This window comes from Rhineura floridana, chromosome 7 (genome assembly GCF_030035675.1).
Source record: "Rhineura floridana isolate rRhiFlo1 chromosome 7, rRhiFlo1.hap2, whole genome shotgun sequence".
Lineage (NCBI taxonomy): Eukaryota > Metazoa > Chordata > Lepidosauria > Squamata > Rhineuridae > Rhineura > Rhineura floridana.
The window spans coordinates 46382934-46398372 of record NC_084486.1 but is presented as its reverse complement, the minus strand read 5'-3'; the positions used below and the strand labels follow the sequence as shown (position 1 = coordinate 46398372).

Sequence of the window (15439 nt, the reverse complement as noted above, 5' to 3'; positions counted from 1 at the left end):
TCTCCATGGAGGCTGGTCCATTAGGCAAGAGGGGAACTGCTCACCCTAAACCCACAAACCTATACCTCACTCCTTTTTCTGTTCATTACATTCATATTCAATACATCATCTCACATTTAGAGACACTCTGTGCTTGTTTTTGTCCATCTCCTGTGATGGCCAATCATCTCTGGATAACATAGCCAATCACAGTCATCCCTATGGTCCCACCCATGTCTCCAAGGGTTAAAAAAATGTTTCTAAGTAATACATTCCAGTAGGAGTGGAATCCCTCTGAACCTCTGTTTTGGTTTTATTTCCCTCAGAAATGCATTGAAAGTTCCATAGTATTAGGGAAGGACCATGATGAGGACCATTCAGATGCATGTATTTCAATCTGAGCAATCAGAAGCATGCATTTGCAAGCTGCTTCCTGCTCTTTGAGGCTGAGATAATTCTTTCTCCTTTTGTGAGCACAATCATCCTTCTATGTTTCTGCCTACTAGTCTCTGAAATTAGCAGTATATCTCTGTGAGTTCACTGTTCAACTTCTGGGTTCATCACTGCCACATATGTAATTTCAGTGAGAGGAATGGTGGCAAGCTACCCCAAAAGCATGTTGTTGTTTTTTTGCAGGGGGGAAGAATCTGATTTCTTTATGGGCCAAACTAGTCCTTATTTATTTAGAGAAAGGAGATTCATGGTGGCAAACTAACCCAAGAATGGACTGGACTGGACTGGACTTTAATTACATTTGTTGTTATGTGCCTTCAAGTCGATTTCCACTTATGGCGACCCTATGAATCAGCGACCTCCAAGAGCATCTGTCATGAACCATCCTGTTCAGATCTTGTAAGTTCAGGTGTGTGGCTTCCTGTATGGAATCAATCCATCTCATGTTTGTTCTTCCTCTTTTTCTACTTCCTTCTGTTTCTCCCATCATTATTGTCTTTTCTGGTGAATCCTGTCTTCTCATGATGTGTCCAAAGTATGACAACCTCAGTTTCATCATTTTAGCTTCTAGTGACAGTTCTGGTTTAATTTGTTCTAACACCCAATTATTTGTCTTTTTCGCAGTCCATGGTATCCGCAAAGCTCTTAACTCCCACTAGGGATAAGAGCAAGAACTTATTATAATTATTTTAATTTTTTAAAAAAAGCTTAGCAGTACTTTGAAGAGGGCCAGATGTTTGTTTGTTTTCTGAGCCCAGCACTGTCTTTCATTATGGGGGTTGGGGGAGAAGAGAGCAGGAAGAGAACTGATAACACAGATATCCTGGCATTGGTAATTTATTTATTTATTTAATTTATTTATTAGATTTATATCCCATCCTTCCTCCCAGTAGGAGCCTAATTAGCCAGGCAAGTGTGAGGTTGTTGCACACTTCTAGCCCCAATTTCACTTTGAGCGGGGAGATGGAACCTGTGTAAATGTGATTGATCAAAAAGAGAAGGAATTTTTGAGTTAAAGCAAATCCCTGCTTTTATGAAAACCAAGAAACTTCAAGATACTTTGTGTGAGTGTCTGAGTCCCTGTACCAGTGGAATACTGGAAGAACTTGTGGAACTTCTTGCTACAGGATTTAGAAGTGATCATATAGTGTGAAAGACTCCTTTTTCTAACATTTTGGTTTCTTGTTTTTTCCACCTGTCATATCTTTTTCTCTGAGCAATAGGAGCTTACAGTTTATAGCACTGATTTTTTTTTTTAAAGAAACTCAGGAAATCTTTAGCCAGTGTCTACTATCTATGATACTCACACTGTTGTGTACCACGGCATAAGCCAGGCATAGCTTAAATAATAATATTCCTCGATATAAGATTTGCTGTTTTCTCCACAGAAGTTATATAGTCTCATATATGTAATGGTTAACTATACCAAGAAGGAGGTATGATTTAGCAGTAGTAACTTAATATAATTCTATTTATTTTACATAAGTAAGCCCCATTACACTAATTTAAGTGGGTGTGGAAGCAAAACCTGATCTTCCAGATCCTAGTCCAACACCCTAACCATGATATTTATACAATTACAGATGCAAATTTTAAATATGTTTTAATTAAAAATATATTATCAAGTTCCCCAAATATGTGTGTTTTCTTTTCTTTTTACTCTTCACTCTAGTTCCTTGCATGGCTTAGGGCTGGCATTGGGGGAGAGCCTTTAGCAACTGTGTGGGAGGCAGAAATTACTACGAACTAAAAGTGCATTTGGATGAACTTGAACTGAACTGTTTTGTTCCTTTTTAAAATGAATTTTCCAAGGATTGCTGGTTACTAACTATCCTCTTCATCTTATTCAGAAGTAAACCTCACTGTGTTCTGTGAGGCTTACTCATGAGAGTGAGCATAGGACTAAAGCCTTTTGTAGTGCCTGCAAAATGTGAGTTTCCAGCAACTCACTCTCTGTGTGTGTGTGTGTTTAAACAGGATAGGGAGAGTATTACTGAATGAGCACAGACGTAGGTTTCTGTTTGCTGCTGAAGAGGTATGACTTAATTGCATGCACACCATCAGGGTTAGGCTCTGTTAGGTGCTAAGTATTACTAAAACTGCAATGTTTTAAGCATCCACTATCTCTTTGCAGAGGAGGAGGATAGAGAAAAAACCAGAACAGGTGGAGACCACACAACCTTTCTCCCATCTGAGAAACAACTCTGACAGCAGGGACCCCTTCTGAACCAAAGAAAGACACTTTTTAGTTAGGTGCTATTTGTAAAACTGCAATGCTTATGTTTGCATGGGAGGACAATGGGGAGGAAACCAGAAATTGACATGCCCCCATGACATCCTAGCAGCTTTGCTGGGTCTAGTGGGCACTAGCTGCTGCTGTATTTTCTATATCATGCAAAGAAACATCCCAACAGTTCCCTGGGATATTTTATTCTTCCAAATGTGTTACGAACAGGGATGGAAAGATCTGACAATTCTGGTTCTCTCAGTTTCTCACTTTTCTAATATTAAATTCAGCTCTCTACATTTCTACAATGACCTGCGAATTTTTTTTTTAAAAAATCCTCATGGAAATTCTCCACCATCTTAGTGCGAAGTTCTCCAGGTAAACATAGTTTTGTAGGCAGTTTTGACAAAGGTACACATTTTTTAAAGCAATATCTCATCATTTCATGACATTTTGCATGTTATTTTCACTCAGGTATTCACTTTGATGCACACTTTCCCCTGATTGTTTGTAAATGTTGTTTAGTCAGTGAACTGCATCCCAAAATGCTAATAAACACGAATTTCAAAGGATGGCTATGTTTAGGTTCTCATATTGTTGTAGAAATTGTGAATTTGATAAATTCTGCTTGAAATGCAAAACTGAATTGAAATTCTCACACATCCCTAGTTATGAATCACATCGAAAGATATGAACATCCATTTAGTCTCAAGAGGAAATGTTGTGTTTGTGATACTTGATGTATTGTCAAATCTCACCCATCCAAAGGATACTTCCTGTCTTTTCTAAATAGAACATGTCATCAAGCCCTCAAACACCCACAGTGATCTGTTAATGTAGAACCAAATGACTTCCAGGTAGGTTGTTTTTAATGAAGTAGGAAGCTTTAATTATATGCTAACCTTTGAACCTCATCCCATTTGAAAGGAGTGTCAACTTCCATGAGAGCAAATAGAAATTGCTCTTGTCGAGACTCATCTCAAACTGAAATCGTGGCCACCTACTCCCACCTTCTTCTTCTTAGTTTCCACATATTTAAGAATTATATCACCTTTCCCAACATGTAGTGCAAAAAGTATGCATTGGTTTTGGAATGTTTCCAGGTAGTAAAAGCTGGCTAGGAAGAGGCTTGTGCCAATATTACTGTTTGCATTAAGAAACGCATGCAAACAAACAAATAAAAAGACTACTTTCTGTAGATGGGAGGTGGAGAAATAGCAAACATTAAAAAAGAACCCCATCGGCCATTTAATCTAGCAGTTGGCTTCTAAACAAATCTTTAAAAGATACTAAGGCAATATTAAAAATAAAATAAAATTAGGGAGAAAGGATGGTGAGATAGAAAACGAAAATAAACTGATTGGTTATTTAATCCGGCAGTTGGCTTCTGTACAAATCTTTAAAAGACATTAAAGCAATATTAAAAATAACCTTAAAAGGCCTGGAGGAATCAAAAATTTTGCCCAGTGCCAAAAATACATTAATGTAGGTGTCAAGTGTGCCTCTTTATGACTAAAATTTGTAAAACTGATCCAGTAATTTGGGGAGGAATAGTTTTGTGAAATTGCCCTGCCATCAGTTTTTGTTTCTTCAAAGTATTTTGCTTATTTTTCAGCATGTTTACTAATAAATCTGATTGATTCATGTCTGGTTAGATATGCCTATGGTAGCACTGTTAATCTCCCAATTTTATACCACCCCCCCAACATCTTTTAAGCTTTAGGATATTTTGAACAAAATATATATGGGGGTTTCTGGAAGACGTTTCTATTTCAAAAAGAGGGGGAGGGGAAGAAAAGAAGCATTAAAAAAAATCCCTAGTACTTAAGGTTTTAAAATAGGGTTATATAGAATGGTACTCTGTGATAAGCCTGCCTATTAACTGGAGCATTCCACACTATATACATTAAAAAAAAATGAGCTGCTGAAGGAACAATTGGCCCATTCTATAAAAGTGTATGTGGTTTTTCTAGATATTTAATCACTGTCCACTATAATGACCATCGCAGTGAGCAGTGAGGAGGCAGCTATTTTGAATTCAGAACAGGTCTTTCTGAAAAAAAACAAAATGATGGTTCCTCTGATTCTTTTCTACTCCCAAAGAATAGCACTTCAGCCCACAAAATACTGCTGAAACAGAACAGCTGTTCCACCTACCTCAGAATGGTTATTGCATACTCTTGAACAAATCAGGCAGATATCTTTCATATAGCCCTGTTCCCCGACATCTTTTTTTGAACAGAAGATATGCAAAGAATTGGACAACTGATCTTAATGCTCCTATTATGGGGCTATCCCATGAACTTTGTATTTGCATTATGTAAAAAAAGTATTTCCTTTTGTACATTTTGAACCTAAGCCAGTCAGTTGCATTGGGTGATCCTGGGTTTTATACCTATGAAATGAGAAAAAATTATCTCTGTCCTTCCTCTCCATACCATTCATACATTTGTAGGCCTGAAATAATTTGTGACTTGTCCCTTAGTTATGTACAGTCCATCAATTAGAAAATGGGGATGTCCATGTGTAGTGCCAAATATCTCTGGAAGACATCGTGATGTGAGGGCTGAGGAAAGTTAGTTCGGCATGCCCCATTTCCCCTGTCCCACAATTTTTGCCTTAGGCCCCTGATTTATTGAGGTGCTTATTGCTTTTGCACACTGTCATTGCATAGTATTGCAGTCTGGAGAGCTCAAAGCACAGGCTTTCTGACATTGTTTATAATAAGCTGAGAAAGAAGTTTTTCACTCTGCCTATGTTTAAAAACAGGGCTTGGGAAAAGTTGTTCAGTTAACCAAAACAATCCAGATGAGCTTGTCTCACACCCCTGCTTGCCCAGGTGGGCTTGTTTACGGCTTTTCCAAGCTGAGAAGGGACAGTGAGCTTAATTGGTTTGCAAATGTTCTCACCCTGCTTATGTAAACAAGAGTCAGAGAAAGACTCTTAGTAAAAAATAAAGCAGCTATACCCCTGGAGGGAGGGGGCAGGCAAGAGCTGAGAATAAATGTCACAACTTTATTCCCAGTCCAGGTGGTAGCAAATTCAGGGTCAGGAGAGATAAGTCACCTGTGTGAGAACCCAGCAACCTGGGTGCTGGGAAGATAATGATCTCATTAGGTGCCCCCTCCCAGAGGGTCTGTTTGGTATAAATAGAAGACCCCTAGATCAGGGAGATAAGCCTCCACAACCCACAACACCAGCTTGAAGCCTCAAGATTCTCCAAAGAAGAGAAACCAGCTTGAATAGAGAAGGAGCTAAAACTCCTCCCAGACAAGAGATCCCTTGCTCTGGCTGTTCAAAGGCTTCCAGCTTGCAGGGCAAATGTAAAGGAAAGGGCGGAGGGGATTTGGCAGCTTAGAGTGGGTGAATTCATTATTTAGACTGCTTTGATCCCTGTTTTGTGTCTTTACTACCTGCAACTCATTGTAAACATCATTATAGCCTGCCAGCCAACACTGTTTAGCTTCATTTTAATAAATTAGTTAACCTTTTCACCACCAGTGTTTTGAACTAATTTGCTTGGTGCCTGCTCAGGCTAGGCATTTGGCAATACACCATGATGCCATATGATGCCTTTATATGATGCCTTTTAAACTATTTTTATTTATATTTAAAGGTTGTATGGCTTAATAGCACTTGAGACTAAATGTTCCATCAATTCTGCATTTCATAAGAATATGAGTTTTTCACTCTCAAATTAACAACAGTAGCAAAGCATTTTACATTGTGCAAGGTTTTTTATTTTATTACATTATACAGATGGGGCAAAACAGGTCTGGGAGAAGGGAATGAGGGCAAAACAATAGCAACCAGAAACCCCAGAACAAGGAGAACATCCACATGAACAGAAAAATCTGGTGTTTGAAAGCTACAGTTTTAGACTTGCAAAATGCATGCTTGCGTGTTTCTTTGTTGTAAACTGCAGAGGTTGCACTTATAAGTTGTGTGATGATAATTTTCAGATTGTCCTTGTTACATTATACTTAACTTTGATTTTGTAATATATTTACCAACATTCTGGCAAGCTGGGATGGTGGAGGGGTTCGGCTTGGACAAGGGAGATCAAGGGCCTTCAAACCAGTCTTGCCCTTAAGCTCCTCCAGTCACACAGTTCAGCCTAACCTACAAGCACTAACTACTTTAATACACACATTTAATTTGTATAATTCCTATCATCAGCACCACAAACATGCTGTTAATAAAAGCAACACTGAATGCCTTACAGTTAAGCACGTACTTCAAAGATGAGTAAGAAATCCATATATTACAGATTCATAAATGGTTCTTACTATATGCTGCTGGCAGATACAATTGGAAAGGTCACCTTTTATTTATTTAAAATATTTCTATCCCACCCTTCCACCCTATAATAGGGCACTCAGGGTGGCTTATAAAACTAAAATCAAACACGTACATAATAAAATTGTAAATATAATGACCTTGGTAACAGCATTCGTATGTTGGTAGCTGATGAAGGCGGAAGCTGAAACGTTTTGTTAATATAATAAAAACCTCTGTTTGGTTAATCACAATTAGGTTCATATATATATAGGGAGTGGTACTAAAGTGGACTGCAAGGGTAAAATTTAATGTAGAAGGCATAAAATCATAAAATCACTGTCAGGCTCTACATTCAGTCCCTCCCAAAGGCTCTCCGGAACAATATCATTTTCAGAAGTCTCCAGAAAACCATCGGGGGGGGGAGCAGAGTGGACTTCTTGGGGTAAGGTGTTCCAAAGCTTGGGGGCCACAGCTGAAAAAGCTCTCCCCATGTGCCTGTCAGTCTAACATCTTTCACTCCAGGCACGCAGAGGAGACCAGAGGCAGATGATCTTAAATCCCGGGCAGGTACATATGGGTGTAAGCGGTCCCTCAGGTCCCACGTTCTTAGAGTTAATTTCAGCTATGCAGATCCATCACAAATCCAACACACAGCACAAGTATCTTTAATGCACTGAAAAGAGTATAATAAAAATACATTGATGGATTCCTGAGGTTAATTTACACATATCCTATTTTTAAATAGGCCTGAAACTACCCAAATCAAAAATCTGATGCAGCAAGCTCTTAAGGCATCCATATGTGATAATAAATCTGCAAAATCAGATGGCTAAATCTTCTTCAACCAAATTGCTTCAAAGAAATAGCATGGACTGTAAGGGATTTACTAGGGAATAAAGAAATTTTGAGTGACAGGTGTTACTTTTTAAAAAAAATAACATTGACTGAAGACCATATAAGCACATCTGGAAAATTTTAGGTTTGTAAGGAAAGCCTCAAGTCTAAAAGAGCACTGAGATATTCTTGATTATCGTGATCCATTTTCAGGGCTTGTTCATAGCACCCAATAGCTAGCAACTTTTCCCCATCAAGTTGGTGAATGAATCCAAGAATGCCCAAACTCTTAGCATCTGTTGATCCTCTCATGCTTTTCTTTTCTATTAACGTCTTCAAGTAATATTTGCACTTATTTCTCTCAAATGATTCATTTTCAATTTTTAGCCCTGCCAGGTAGTGTTTAACAGCCTCAGATTCTGATCTTTTGTGAAATGCCTGAAAGCGGCCATAACCAAAGTGGAACTGCTGTTTTTCTGTATCAGTTAAGTTCTTCATTGCAAATGCTTTCTGAAAAGTTTCTTCTGCTTTTTGGAGCTCTTTGCCTTCTGCATACATGCTTGCAAGGTCTAGATAAGCATAGAAAAATTTGGTTTTGTGCTCCACCACCTTTATGAAATGAAAAATGCCCAGTCTGATCAGTTCTGCCAACTGTTCTCTGTCTTGATGGGTGCCTTTTGATGCTTTAATTTTAAAATACTGTGTTCTATAGCAAATCCCTGTCTGGTGATGCAGGAAGCCTGAATTTGGTGTCAAGCTCAGTGCTTTCTTCAAAAGCTCCAGGGCTCTTTCCACATCACCCTTTTTCCTGTAAAATATGGCAGCATACCTCAGCACATAAGAGATATCTGGGTGTTTTCCAAGGGCTTTCTTGATGTACTCTTCCCCCTCTTTAGCTTTGTCTATCTCCTGCAGCTTTAATGCAAGGAGGGGTACAACAAATGGATCATCTGGATTCAGCTTTACTGCCTTCTTCAAGGGTTCCAGTGAGGACCCTTCTGCTGCAGATTTTCTTTCACAATAATCCTCTAGGCGGTATACTGTGATTGCATAGCCAGAATTATATTCAGGGTTCTCGGCTTCTTCTTCCAGTGCCTTTGCAAAGCTCTCCTTGGCTTTTTTGTAATACTTTCCCCCAAATTTTAGGAATGCCCACCCCTTTTCACAGTAGACTTGTGGATGTTTCATCTTATAAGGGGAGCCATGTCCGTGTTGCTTGCAGATACTTTCCACCTTCTTTATGTAGGTTTGTACTTCTGTAAGTTTATCCATGCGGTAGTAGACCCAAGCATAGTTGCCCCATGTAACAAGACTTCTCATTTCAATTTCTTCTGGGTACTCTGTTTTAACAGTCTCTTCAGCCTTCTGTAAATTTTCCAGGGCCTCCTCCTTCTTGCCATTCAAGTATTTCACATAGGCCAGCAAGTTATAATTTCGGACTTTGGATCTGGTCGGTAAAAAGTTAATCTGCACAGCAATCCTTTCCTCTAATTCATCAAGGTCTACGTCCTCCTTCAGCAATATCCAAGTAAAATGGCATTCAAGGTGCAAGAGGTTCTGCTTTAATGATTTCTTGGAAATTTCACTAAATTGGGAGGTGGGGGTTGGGAAGAGAGACAGACATATTGAAATTCTGAAAACAAGAACAGATTCAAGCATATCAGCATTTGTTGTGGAAGAGCTTTCAAAACTGACTTTATGAATGCATTTTTCTACACTTTTTAATCTACAGTTGTTATGCTAACATTCTGGATCTAGGTTATATTTCTTTGCCTCATATTCATGTAGTATTTCAAATGGGAGACCTGTGAACTTTCAAGACATGGCTGGTTCAGGTCTGGCCTAAAAGGTATCCTGTTAACTGAGTCTCACACATAAGAATGCGCCTGTCCCACAAATGTAGGGTCTTTTTAATGTTGAGCTCTGAGTGTGTTCTGGAAAAAAAGGCAGTTTAAGGATTAGAAGCATGGCACAACACCGATAAATCCTTTAGATTATTTTTTTAGATTAAAAGGGGGAAATTAATACTTAATGAGATTTTCTTTTCTTTTTTAAAAAAATTAATGTACAGGGTTAAAGCTAGCCATTCAAGCTAATAGTTCCAAAGGAAACATACAAACATAAGAAAGTGATTATGTGGTAAAACTGATAACCAGCTGAAGAAACTAGCTAAAGGAGGATTAATCTGGAGAAAGACGCAAACCACATGCAATAGGTACCAATTAACGGGAAAAGGGGGTTATTTGCAAATACTAGGAGTAATAAGGAAAGTCTAGGCTGCAGCATAGGGATGTTGGAGAATTCTGTCAGAAACTGGAGCAGAAATTCGTACCTTTCACATATTTGTCCAAGGTCTGGAAGAAAAATCTCACAAGCGAACAGAAGCATTATTTGCTATTGTTGTTTTTTACTCTGCAAACTTTACATAAATCATCAGATTATTTTTTACAATTCTGTTCACATTTCTATTCCACTGAAATGCAATGAAATTAATTACATAATTACATAATTAATTATATAGGCTTTGGCCACAGCAGATAGTGAGATGAATAATGTATGTTTTAGTAGAAGCCAAAGTATAGCAGAACACAAACAGCGCTGATTGCAATGAACCCTGGATGGGACAGAAATCCCTGCCTCCTTACATCCCCAACGAAGCATCAGTTTATATCCTCAAGTTGGAGCTTAATTATTAAAAAACAAAAACAAGGACTAAACCCCCATCTTCCTGCCTCAGGATGGGTGTGATGAAGGGGTTAAGAGATGACAGCATGGAATCCTATCTCTTATTCCCTGTACAAAAGGGTGGTGAAAACTAAAATGCAACTGAAGGTGGCACCTGCTGGTCACTTTTGGAAGTGATATTCAGGGAGGCAAACAGGACTTTAGTAGGGAGGCAATAGGTATACCAGAGGGATTCCTTGACAGCATTTTGGAGAATGTGCTTCACCTGACTATAGCAATGGCTTGGTGTTTGTGATTTTCTACATTTGTCTAAGACAGGAATGAAGCCTCCCATCCCATTCACAAGCCTCCCGTATATAAAAAAAGATCAAAATTAGAGTGATTTTCTAACACAGCAGCTTGTCTGAAAGTTTTAAAGACACTGGAGTCTGTGCCAGAAAATAAAGGTTATTTTCTGTTAAGAACATAAAAAGACCCCTGTTTGATCTGAACAAGTCTCCATCTAGTCCAGCATTCTGTTCCAGTGGGGGTGCCTGGGAAGGTCTCAAGAGCCAATATTGGAATAGAACTTCCAGGGCTCGTAAAAGCATGCCTCAAAGGAGAAATGAGGGTTTAAAGCTCCCAAATTCTTCTTCCGCTTGGAGTGAAATCCAAACAGGAGACGAATTGCTGGCTTTCCTGGCTGACAAATGCTTTGTACAATATTGCTTTGGCTGCAGAAGATGTCCACAACTATCTTAGAGTTGTTCCTGCAATGGAAGCAGCCTTCCCTTACTGGAAGTTGCTACGGTCCAGGTTCTCTCTTTAAACTATGGTGCAAGATTGATTTAAATCAAACCACCTTGGTGACCGACAAAAGCCTCAGGAAAGCCTTTGTGAGCCAGAGTTCATGGGAGAACTTGGCAGCCGAAACCATAACTGCAGGTATCTCCAGAGCAAGGTATCATCCAATACTAGGAATGGGGTTTGCCCCCTGCCCATCTGCTGTGCCCCGCCCACCAGCATCACAGAGAAGGAGGAGGCAGGCCAGAAGAGTCCCTCCTCAGGTGGAAGGATTGAGCAGCTGCCATGGCAAAAGCCTCCCAGAGCAGGGCCAGACCACAGAGGAGAAAGGAAGAGGAGGCACCATACCGCAGGGCAAGCAAAAGGCTGCAGGCTAGGGTGGGCGACAAATCTGCTTAATTCCAATTGCAGGGATGGGGGTCGGAATTAAGCAGATATTCACCCATTGCAAATATCCCATTCGTAAAGCAAATGTTTAAAATTAGCTCTATGCCATGCCATGGAGCTAGGTTGTTCCATTAACTTCTATAAGCTCAATTATAAGAGGTGCAGGCACCAAATCGACAGGTGAGAGTGAAGATCCCCATGGAGAATCCATGTAGGGAAGCCTTCTCATCTCAAATTCAAACTACACAGCAGCTTTTTATTTATTTGCTTCATTTGTGCGCAGCCTTGCATTAGCAAGTGATGCCAGGGCTAGTTGCACAGTACATGAAACAAAACATCAGCCTAAGATCCAATCAATAAAAATTTAAAAACAGCATAACACTACAGCAATGCTCCTTGACAATATTAATACCACTGACGTACAAAATCAGGCACCCTTCTCATCAAAGGCCTGGATGAAGATGTGAGTTTTTAGCTGGTGCCAGAAATGAAACAACGTTGGCTTCAGCCTAACATCAAAGGAGGAGGGCATTAGATAGCTTGGGTTCCACTAACAGGAAGGCTCTTTGTTTTGCCTACCATTTGAGCTAGTGGCATTATTTGTCCTGTACAATTTGGTGCAGACACCAAAAAAGTTCTAACGCTGTGAACATATTTGCAAACTGGAGAAACTGTTGTTGGCACCATACACACACCATAAGGCATTCTGTTGGCTACAACAGAATGCTTCTTTCAAGCCTAATTTCGGCAGAGGGTAGGGGACTCTGTGGGTGCTAGGGAAGGTTTCTGTGTGTACATGTATGTTTGTGGACGCTGCACTGGCAACCCCTGAATGTCTAATGTATGTCAAATTCAGATAATAGAAAGGTTAAAGCTGAACTATAACAGTATAAATTTGTGAATGAAATGAGAGGCTTAATTCCTGTCTTAGAAAGACATAGAAAAAAATTTAGCCATTACTGTCAGGTGAAGCATATTCTCCAGAATGCTGTCAAGGTAACCCCTCTGGTAGGCCTATTGCCTCCAAACTAAAAATCTGACCCTCAATAACATAATGATTTTAATCCACCTTTAGCTACAGTCATATTTAACACAGAATTCTATAAATGCTTACTCAGAAGTAAATGCAGCTTACTTTTTAAAATGTGTGTTTAGATTTTTTGCCTTGGGAGTGAGCCCCATTAACCTGTGGGTCTAACTACTGAGTAAACTTGCTTAAAACTACATAGTTAATAGCCTAGCACACTAAGATACTAAAATATTTGTTACCTACCTCATGATTTTGGGATTTGCTCTCAGTTATAAAGGAAACTTGGTCTTTTCTTATATTTCTTCCTAGAGATGTCAGGAGATATCCTTTCCTTACAGAGAGGGTATCAGTTGTTACTGCTGCTTCCTTTTTACTGCTCTCTGCAGTTCTAGAAACCAGGGTGTTTATTTGTTCCCTATCTGTCAGTGGAAAGTGAAGCTTACGAGATCCAGTTTTTGGAAACGAAACTTTAAAAACAAAAGAGAGAAGAATTGCTGTCTTTCCAGGCTGACAAATGCATTGAGGAAACATTTGTCAGCCAGGGATCATGGGAGCTTTGACAACCAAAGCCAACACTGTTTTGGCCACGAAAGATAATGACAAACCTCTTAAAATTTCCATAGCACAGTAACTATTGAACTGCATATGGCTGATTTTAAAATGTTTAGAGGCCAAATACGAGGGTTGGGAGTAAAATCCAACCCTGTCCATATGGGGGGAGGGCTTTTCCCCATACATTTGACCCCTGCATCATCACCCTAACCTGAATCAAAGGCAGTATTAGTTTTGAGCAATTTGTGGTATGAAAGACTGTTTTCTGTGTATGTCAACATCAGATAATTGCTCGTGTTTAACTGTTTTTATTGATAATCTTAATGCTTTTTGTTAACCGCTTAGAGGTTTTCTATAATCAAGTAGTGTATTGTTTGTTGTTTATATGCCTTCAAGTTGACCACAACTTATGCCGACCCTATGAATATTTTGGATATATTCATAGGGTTTTCATGGTAAGAGGTATTCAGAGATGGTTTACCATTGCCTCCTCTAAGCTTACGGCACCCGGTATTCCTAGGCATTCTCCCATCCAAGTACTAACCAGGCCTGACGCTGCTTAGCTTCCGAGATCAGATGAGATTGGGCGTGTTCAGGGTAGTATGGCCGTAGCTAGTAGTATATACATTTTGTTAAATAAATAAATAAAAATAATAGGAAGGATCAAGTTGAATGAGAGAAGTACATTGAGAAGAGTTATGGGGAAATTCCACCCCCTGAGCGTTGAATTCCTTTAGGGAAAAGTGGTCAGGGATCTCTGCACACTGGTCGCAGGCACAGCCAAATCCCAAAATGGGTGAGGCCAAATCACATGTACATAAGACTTTCATATACTCTCTGCTTGTTTCTCACATACATTTGTGTACGCATAAAAACACATTACCTTTTCGCAGCTTGGTGTAGGGATGGGCAAGAAATTTGATTCAGTTTGCATTTAAAGCCAACTTTATCAAATTCATACCATCCTCCAAAATTTGCACTTATCTGAATTTTGCAATGCAGTTCTTCAACCAAGCAATGTTTATAGAAATGCGTATGTTAGGGCAGCCTTTCCCAACCAGTGTGCCTCCAGCTGTTGTTGAACCACAACTCCCATCAGCCTCAGCCAGCATTGCCAATGGTCAGGAAAGATGGGAATTGTGGTCCAACAACATCTGGAGGCACACTGGTTGGGAAAGGCTGTGTTAGGGGAAAGTGTGCACAAAATGATACACAGGGATGTATAAATTTGGGGCCTTTTTGTTTTTGCACACAGATGTGTTCTACACATAGGCACCCTGGTCAGGAGATGATGGAAGCATGTGTTTGGCATGTGGTACTTGCCTGCACACATGGAATTTGAAATGGACATCAATTTGAAAGGTCAGTGAGACTAGCTGGCCGCTGCTCAGGGCAACCGCATCTGTGCCCAGTGATGGTAATGAGGAGTAGCTGCATGGCAGTTTTTATGGACATTAGGGTGGGGAGAAGGAGGATAGAGCTGCTCTGCTTGGCTGGCTGGGTTGCTTTGCAGTCACGTGCCTCCATGTCAATGGTGGTGAGTTTGTTTATTTATTTATTTATTAGATTTATGTCCCGCCCTTCCTCCAAGTAGGAGTCGAATCTGCCATTATGCCATTATAACCCTGGACCAGGCTCAAGAGACTAGCCTGTCCCCATCAGCCCATTGCAATCGTCGTATTGTTACCTTGTCTGCTCAGGTCAGAATCTGGAAGATAAATGATATTGTAAATGATATTGTATTTGGAAGATAAATAATATTGTAAATGATATTGTATTTGGAAGATAAATGATATTGTATTTGGTAGACAAATGATATTGAAGATTAATGATATTGTAACCCCTGTGGACTGGTTTGGCCAGGTGGGCGGAGTAACCCCCTGCCTGTAATGCCCTGCCCTTATCTTTTAATGTGGTTGCTCCAAGCTTCTTTACAGATTTGACCCTTCACTTCAGAAAGAGGTCTGAGAAACGAGTAAGAGTAAGAAGATTCTCTACCCTTTCTGTCTGCATAGATGCCCTCATCCTTCCCCTGCACCCAGCAGAAGCTCTGGGCCAGGCAGGACGCAGTGGCATCTCATAGAGGACACCCTCCCCTTTCCTGGGGTATATGATTTGTGCTGTCCCAGAGCAGATTTCGGGGTGGGTACCCCCTGTTACTTATTTTTTTCTACTTGTTTTTGTCCATTTTGATTTTGCATTGATGCCCTCCTCCGTGCCCGGTGCCC

The 15439-nt window shown here is 39.9% G+C and overlaps 1 protein-coding gene and 1 pseudogene across 2 annotated transcripts; both read right to left on the bottom strand.

The window, feature by feature from the left end:
* Nucleotides 1–6388: 6388 nt before the first annotated feature.
* Nucleotides 6389–13041, bottom strand: LOC133388373 (interferon-induced protein with tetratricopeptide repeats 5-like). 2 transcript variants are annotated; one of them, XM_061634346.1, is made up of 2 exons: nucleotides 12903–13041; nucleotides 6389–9407 (listed from the first exon to the last, which is right to left on the bottom strand). In XM_061634346.1, the coding sequence occupies exons 1-2, from the start codon at nucleotides 12905–12907 to the stop codon at nucleotides 7916–7918; spliced, it is 1497 nt and encodes a 498-aa protein (XP_061490330.1). In that variant the 5' UTR covers nucleotides 12908–13041; the 3' UTR covers nucleotides 6389–7915. The 2 variants fall into 2 exon arrangements, with proteins under 2 accessions (XP_061490330.1, XP_061490331.1); XM_061634347.1 differs by having other exon boundaries at nucleotides 6389–9359.
* A 665-nt stretch (nucleotides 13042–13706) lies between these two features.
* Nucleotides 13707–13824, bottom strand: LOC133389790 (5S ribosomal RNA; annotated as a pseudogene).
* Between the last annotated feature and the right edge of the window lie 1615 nt (nucleotides 13825–15439).